The sequence below is a fragment of the Netta rufina genome, assembly GCF_964035555.1.
Source record: "Netta rufina genome assembly, chromosome: 3".
NCBI classification, from domain to species: Eukaryota; Metazoa; Chordata; class Aves; order Anseriformes; family Anatidae; genus Netta; species Netta rufina.
This window is the reverse complement of record NC_140125.1, coordinates 31813917-31822413: the sequence shown is the minus strand read 5'-3', so window position 1 is coordinate 31822413 and position 8497 is coordinate 31813917. Positions and strand designations below refer to the sequence as shown.

At 42.3% G+C, this 8497-nt stretch overlaps 1 protein-coding gene across 1 annotated transcript; it reads right to left on the bottom strand.

The window, feature by feature from the left end:
• Positions 1 to 636: 636 nt before the first annotated feature.
• SULT6B1 (sulfotransferase family 6B member 1) lies at positions 637 to 7398 on the bottom strand (the record flags this gene model as incomplete). Its single annotated transcript, XM_084285243.1, has 7 exons — positions 7185 to 7398; positions 4371 to 4483; positions 4031 to 4120; positions 2917 to 3043; positions 2144 to 2238; positions 1701 to 1857; positions 637 to 767 (listed from the first exon to the last, which is right to left on the bottom strand). Exons 1-7 carry the CDS (start codon positions 7384 to 7386, stop codon positions 637 to 639), a joined length of 915 nt encoding a protein of 304 aa, XP_084141369.1. The 5' UTR covers positions 7387 to 7398.
• Between the last annotated feature and the right edge of the window lie 1099 nt (positions 7399 to 8497).

Here is an 8497-nt window from a genome sequence, read left to right as displayed (position 1 = left end):
CAGCAAAGCAAGCCACCACCAGAAGGTGGACTCCAACCTCCATGTCCAAGTTCCCTATTCCTTCAATTGCTCAGGATGAGATCTCACACTACCAAAAGAAAGAAAAATATTTGTGGTGAAAGTGGGAGTCAGTTTCTACCTGAGTTCCTTTATTTTTTTTCTCACATTTATTTACACACAGAAAGTGGCAAAACCCAACAAAACTTTTTGAAAATTCACTTTAAATTGAAATATTATGAACTTCCAAATCTAAAAATCAAGAAACGTCACTATTATTTTAAAAAATCTCTTGGAAAATCACTTCTGACATACTGAATACATTCCCAGTGATTTCAGCATGTTCAAATACTACATATATATTTCACACAGGATTCTACTAAGTAACATGAAATCATGACAAAAATCAGTTTTAAAAAACAAGTGAAGCCAAAGAACCACAGGTCATTTAAGAGAAGCTGGTACAGTCAATATACTAACTGTATGAGTGAGGGTTGCTTGTGCAAGTTAAGACAGCACGAACAGGCTTGCAATTGCACAGATACACAAAAGTTTCAAATCAAGTATTGTTCTGATTTCTCTTTGATTTCATAAAAGTGAATGAAAAGCTGTCTGGACACAAGATTATTCTATAGATTCTCAGGCCTTGCAGTACACATCATATTTTAACTTTGCTCCCAGCTTGGTTCCTTCTAAGCACACTTTGAATTTGGCATCCATTTCCTTGTTCTGAGCTTCAGTGAAAAGATTTTTCCAGTCTCCAACAACACCTGGAACATAAAGAAAAGTAAAATAATACCCTTGACAGTAAGGAACAAGGAGTATGATTTAAAACAAAACAAACAAAAAAATCCCGTCTCATCTTCTTTCAGGATTTTCTTCTTTCTTCTTTTTCTTCTTTCACTTTTCTTCTTTTAAGAACAACAACACAAACAACAAAAATTAAATTAAAAAAAAAAAAAAAGAGAGAGAGTCTATGACCCAAGAATATATTCTGCTGCTTTACTTTTGATGTCCTCAAGAGAATATGAACATAAAGGGGACATAGGAAGCTACTGGTCTGCTTTGTGCAGCTGCAGAGTACTAGCAACAGAGCCAGCAGATGTGAAAAGAACTCTGAATGTTCAAAGATGTCACTTGTAACAGCAAGAGCTTTGTGTGCTGTAACCAGACACTGCCCTAAGCTGCAGTCTACTTCTGATCTAGTTTTGGAGAGTCCATGGCCTGAGGTTTTCCGAGTCTGCAGCTCTAGCCTGATTCATGGCTAAAATACACAGCTCAACCTGTGCAGTGTCTGGATTCAATGTGCTGAGTGAGGTTCCTACGCAATCCCAAGGGTTAGTTAGAAAATCCAAGAAAAATCTGTGGAAGCGCTTTATCCAGGATACCTCCAGTACTCACAGAAATCAAAATAAGACTCTTCTCTGTTTTAGTTGGTGCTCACTGCATGCTGGAGGTTGTGCTACATGTTGGGCACTTTTGCTAATCACATTATACAGGGCTTTACTGAATAACTTTGGCCCTTGTGATGAAATCAAGTGATAGCATCCTGAAGCACAGTCAATGTTCCTTAACTTCTAGCCCTGAAAATTATGCACAAAGATTAAGCATCTACTGGTCCAAATACCTGTGTGCCCAAACTGCAGTGCTACCATTCACCAACCTTGCAAAATACGCTGTTTGTTTGCTGTAAACACATTTACCTTTGCGGAAAAGAACTGAGCCAACAGCACCATGAGTTTCTTGAGCCTTGTCCTTCATTGCCTGGAAAGTGGCCCTGTCCACAATAGACTGGATCTGCTCTGCCGCTGGGGAGAATCCAAAGAATTCAGCTATCTGCTTTACACCAGAAGTCAGATTCTGAAAACAATGCAGTGAAAGGGGAGTCACAGAATTTGCTTCCTCTGACAAAGGAGCTACCCACTTGGGATGTGTATAGCTATCATCTACAAACAGTATCTTCCTTCACAGTATGTCTTCTACATCATATTGGAGCTCAGCTTTCATATAGCCAGACTCAACTTGTTCTTAAATAGATACTTGATGTTGCTCTTTCAGGAACCTGTGCTTATTGCTTTTAATTTCAGCAATTTTTCAGGGAACAGACTCAGATCTGTTTTGCCTGTCGGTACAGTGCCTGCTTTACCTCTTTCAGGTCTTCATATGTTATGATCATGGTATTCTCATCCTCAATGTGTTTGTTCCAGGCGACTGCATGGTCAAAATAAGATCCCCAGCCAACTGTGAAGAAGCAAAAAAAGCATCAGTGTGACCTTCTTTTATCACTGGGTACTTATTTCTCTCTAACTGAAGAACCACCTTCTGTTATCCATCAGTTACATCTACGCAAGCAAACAGAACAGCCTGTCTGTTCTGTGGTACCTTGCTACACAACAGAATGATGGAGACTTCCACTGGACTTTTGTAAGTGTAGTGTAAATGTAAGTGGCTTCTGCACAGAAATATGAATTTCCTCTGTGCTTCCCCTCCATTTCTATATTGTCATTAAAGATAACTCTTAAAAGCCAAAGTTAGACATCAGTCTAAATCTAAAATTTGCGTTGCTTATGAGGTGTTTGGCCTCCTACATGGAAACAGCAAAGACAACAAACTGTCATTCCATTACTATTTCAGATCTGTAGCATTTCCTCCATCACTTGGTGACATAATTTCAGCCCAATACCATTATCAAGCTTCCAGGAGACTCCCGCACACTTGCATGGAAGAGCAAAATACCCAGAAGCAAAGTATATTTTGGACTTTCTCCCCATTCTGGCATTCAGCTGCCTCCTTTATCATGAGGTATGGCCACCAGTAAGCTAATTATGAGACAGATGTTTTCCCACTGGTCCCATTTAGTTGTTTTTAAATATTTTCTTCTGTTCCTCCTTCAGCTACATTCAGTAACTATAGCAATACCTTTTCCATTCATGAACTCGGAGAAGAACTCATCCCAGGAGCTGTAACTGGGGACGCTTGGCACATTGTTGTGGAAATGGAAAAATGAAACAGCTGTATCTTTAGGGTTTCGAAATAGCACTAGTATCTGGAGTAGGAGAAAGAGGTCAACAGTTGTAGGTGACATATTTACCCTGGCAACCAAAATGAAAGTATAACCAAACATTCTGCAATCAATAACATACTGGAGGCTACAAAATATTTTCACTATTAGGTAAGGCATTGAGAATAAATGTATAATGTGGTCATAATAAAGACCACTTATCACTTTTAAGATTTGCTTATGTTATGGAGCAATTGTAGAAAGGAACAACTGGAAAAAAGTGTAATATTGTCAGAGAGTACTATCCCATAACTACCTAAGACCTGGGAAATAGCAAGGAAACATTTGCCAGCCCCTTGCTGTAAAAATCTGTTTGATTCTCCTTCAGGAAACCACAGCTGCTACATTTATATTCCATTTTTCAAAGCATGGCAATAATGTACTTGAAATCCTATGAGGCAGCAATCCTCAGAGAAGTGTAAACACTTCTGAAAACATGTTATACATAAAACAGGGAAAAATATTAATGGAACAAGGATAAAACCCTCATTCCTTAACCAACTCCTCCCTTCCTCTGTGGTACATCTCCTAAATGCTATGTACCTGCCATTGCTCAGTGACTGAGAACCAGAAATATTGAAGTTTTAACAGTGTGACTCTGCATGGAGACAGTCAGTGTCCCAGAGATACTGCTGCCACTTTCATTCCCATCCACAACCATTGTTTTACACAGAAAAGAGCAGCATAAGAAAGAAAAGCATGACACCCCTGCCATTTCTGAGCACTCTCACAGCCTCTAGATCTGTTCTTGTTTATGCACCCCTAGGGTTACTGTATTACAGCAGGTGCTAAGCCAGCCCAGGACTCGTGAGATTCCCACTGTCTCCAAGCTGCTTTTCCTCAATGCCACCTGCATGGGTGCAAGAAAAGGATGCAGCCTGAGAATTATTCTTGTATGTTGGTACCGTCAGAAAAATGAGGCTTGTTCTTGCAGAGAGAGAGAAAAAAAAATAAAGAAAAAAAAAAGCCCACCTTGGCTTTGTTCTTGAAAATAGACTTGGGGAGGCAATCATAATTCAGATGCGTTGCCAGAATCCTTGGGGATGGAATCTGCTTCATCCTCTTTAGAAATAAACAGAACAATAAGTGAGATCAGGCTTATTACATGAGTGCAGCAGTGATCTGTGAGAGTTGCCAGTGTGAAGCAGAACCTAATCAAAAGGCATTAGTCATCCAAGATTATCCTTTTTCCCCTCTTGGGAGAAATATCTTTACTTGCTGCATGACTTCATTTTAATAACTTGCATGCGGGGGTGCGGGAGAGAAAGAAAACAACAGACTTTAAGTGGTTCAGTAGGTTCTTTTCACTAACCTGGTATTTATCTGGATCTCCACATTCAATAAATGGTAGTTCTGTGCTTACAGGTTTAGTCTGGATGGTGGTGAATATCAAGTCATTTAAAATCTGGATAAGCCAGTTCGCACCTGGACCAAGAAACCCAGAGAACAAAATAAAAAGGTTTATATAAGATCTCAAAGCCTTCTCATTACATGGCTTAATTCAGCATAATAGACACTCATCAAATTACAGATAATACTAAAGCTCTCAAAAGATTATAAACAAAATAATGTTTTCAGTTAATGAGATCCTCAACGGCTTCTTAGCTGTGACCTTCTTGGCTCACTTACGATTGATATGTGGAAAGCACTGGGGGTAGAACTGACTTAATGATGCACTCAGTATCTTTTTAATATAGTCATAAAGCAATCTGTGACAGACAATAAAGGGAGCTTGCCTGACTTGTACGGAGAAACACTTGGGAAGGGTCTTGGTAGGAGAAAGAAGGAGTGAGCAAGGAGTTTTGCTCATTCTGCAGTGGAGAAGTGTCTGTCCCTCCCTCCTTGCACTGGGTCAAGGATGAAACAGTCATCAATGCAATGCCACCACCAGTGCTCATCCCCAGTTGTGCCTGTTGTTGTCTCCATAAAGTGCATGCCAGAAGAATGCCAGAGGAGCTGCCACCCACCAGACCCTTTGGGAAGGATCTCGTGGCGAAGCCTCCCCACACGTGGCTGTCCGGGCACCAGCTGTGCTGGGGCAGCACACCTCCACAGCCAGCTCCATGCCCTCCTGCGGCTGCTTTGTGCTGCCTGCTTTCCTCAGCTTCCCGGGGACCTCGCTCTGCGGATGCCCCACCAACTGCTGGTGGGACAGAGCGAGGGAACGGCGTGTTCACCGCGCCTGGGGCACCCTCCCCACGTCCTTGCAGAGGGACTTGGAAGGCTTCCCGCTGGGGCCACGGGGATGGAGCTGCGGAGCTGCCTCAGCCTCCAGCAGGCTGCGAGTCCCCTGTGAACGCAGCTGCCAGAGGCACTAACAGGGAACACAGGATGCAAACAGCGTTAAGCTCACGCGTGCAGCTGAAAGTTATTCTCAGAAAGGAGCTCTTCCACCCGATGTTACATAAAGTGGCTCAGGACTGTGTCCTATTCATACAGTAATGTGTGTGCAATGCGTACACAGCATGCCATGTCTTATAATACACCTGAATGTATTTATATACCACCAAATACCGTAAGATTTATATATGACATTTTGTGATGTATATAATTTATATCAATCTCCCTTTTACATAAAGACCAATGCCAAAAGCATTAAAAGTCTCTAAATCCATGTCTCCATTTGCCCAGTATTAACTACATGTGCACAAACACTGATTTTATTTTAAACAAAAGCTACAGCTGATAAACCTAAAAGTCTTAGTCCCTAAATCCCATCTTGGCTTCTCAACATGCAACCTGTCCCTGGGAAGCTTGGCATCCAGGAGCTCTGTCAGCCTGCAGCCCCACCTCATCAATGTGTCTCTGCATCAGTCAGAGCTTTCCTCTCCACTGCACACACCTGAGTTGAGGGAAACATTTCATACAGTGAGACTTCACTGTAACTTAACCTTCATAGTCCTCAATAATTAAAAGGAATGAGGACACTGTTAAAGCTCCGAGAGACAAAGCTGTTGTGCCAAGCTTTGTCAATGGCCTGTCCTTATACAGTCCAGCAAAAACCCTGGACTCAAATCCAGCAGAAATAAAGGTTCCTTACAACAAAGATACATATTTCATATTTTACGTCAGCTCCCTTCTTCTGTATTTGCCCTCTCTTTCTCTTGGCTCAGTTTTGTCTCACAGCTGCCGTATATTTACCCTAAACACTACAAGCTTACTTCTTAAGCCCCTAAATACATAACAGTTTCTTTCCAGATCAGAACTTACCAAGCCAAAACCACAGGAACAGTATGTGCTCTTCACCTTGCTGGATGAGACCTTGGTTAAGGGCCCCCTGATCAGAGACCAACCTGAGTGCATCAGCTACCATGTTATTGTACTGAAATCCTTTCCTGGACCATATTTTCTCTGACAACCCTATGTTTCTGCTGTTTGGGTCTCAAGGCAGAAACACTTGGAAAGGATTTCTTTCCTAGATTGACAAAACCCATCCCTTTCGTATAAGCAACCATCTCACACAAGACATTTATAACACTGATCAAAATCAGCTGGTTGGTTGGCTGTTGTTTTTATTGTGTTCCCCCCCCCCCCCCCCCCAAAGCTCCTATTGCACCTTTCATCCTTTCTGCAGACCTCCGACTACAAGATTTCAAATTCCACTATGTCACAGCCTATCATTTTTGCAATCACCAAACAAAAACCAATAGTGATGCTGAATATAAGGATAATGCTAAGAAGCTGCTTGAATTTTGCAAGATGCCGTGCCCTGCTGCTTTCTGCTTCTTAGAAGGAGTCTACTGCATAACTGTATTGCTTTTGTACATTACACTGCATTACATTACTAACACACTTTTCAGAATGCAGTTTATCATACTGGCAGAGGTATCTTGCCCCACTGATACATAATAACTACATACTTTATTCCCACTTCTTCAGCCAAAAATTGTTGTGAATGCTAAAACATATTATCTCTTCAGAAACATAAACCATATTAAAAAACAGTAGACCAGACTACATAACAGAGACAATGAACACAAAAACCTGCTGCCTCTGGTTGTACTACAAGTGCCCAATATCCCCCCACAATGTAAAACCATCCTCTGTTGGTTATTTTGCTCCTTATGGTGTCAGCTAATTAGTTACAGTATCACAGACTACAGCGAGTAATCTATAATGTATTCACCACATTTGGGGTAAGACACCAGCACCAGATCGTCTCTTCTGGCTTCCAGGTTCTCCAGGGCTTGGAAGGTCTCCGCACTGCACACGGTCATGGGATAAGGAGTCCCCCGGTAGGAGAACAGCAGATCCTTCAGGGAAAGGCCTTCGGACTTGGCCAGTGCTTTATTTATTTCATCAACAAAGGCTTTCCTTTCTTCAGCCATGCTTATCACCTTTTGCTGGGGATTGAAACTGCTGGTCTAATGCAGTTAAGTGCCTTTAAATAGGCATTTTTAAGGGGTGGAGTAGAAATACTTGGCATTATTTCTGCCTCTGCCTCTACTCCTGAAAAACCTTTAGAATTTGATACATTTCTTTCTCTTCCCCTTCCCACCTTTCTGGAAGCAGAAACTGGGTTGATCTTGCCCATTTATCATCTACAGAGAAGGAATTACTTTAGTACTAAATCCCACTGTGAGCAAGTAATACTAGCAAGCTTGGCCATCAGGGAGAACAGAATTGGAAAAGAATTGCCCTGTAATAGCAGCAAGGTATTAAAACTAATCTTAAATAACATTAATAGGAAAAAAGAGCCTCATAGGAAAGTCCTTAGTAATGAAAGTCCCGAGAGATTTTGACAATAAACTAATCTCCATACCATGAATCAAGAAAAGAAAACAATGAAATCAAAACCACAGAACAAAAAGACCACCACCGAGGGGGAAGTGATGCTGCCATTTTGGTAGGTGTGATTGCTGGGCCGCTCTCCATCACCTATCAGCGGTCATGGTCATCCACAGAGGTCCTGGATGACTGGAGACTTGCTGATGCAACACTCATCTGTAAGAAGGGTCGTAAGGAGGAACCGGGGTCTACAGGTCTGTCAGTCTGACCTTGCTGCCAGGAAAGGTGATGGATAGTTCATCTTGAATGCAGTCACGCAATGTATGTGGGACCACTATGTTCATGAAAGCCAAGTGCCTGACCAACCTCATCTCCTCCTGACTGGGTGACCCTGCTGGCAGATGAGGGAAAGCCTGTCGATGTGGTCTACCTAGACTTCAGCAAGGCCTTTGACGCAGCTCAGATTGGAACAGCTCAACACAACACGACTGGGCATGGCTCAGATCAGTTCAGCACGTCTCGGCACAGTTTGGCATGGCCCAGCACAGCTCAGCACTGCTTAGCATGACATGGCTCAGCATGGTTTGGCTCGGTATGGTTCAGTATGGCTCGGCAGGGCTCAGCACTGTTTGGCACAGCTTGGCACAGCTTAGCATGGGTTGACACAGCCTAGCACGGTTTGACACATATTGGCACAGCCGGGCATGGCGT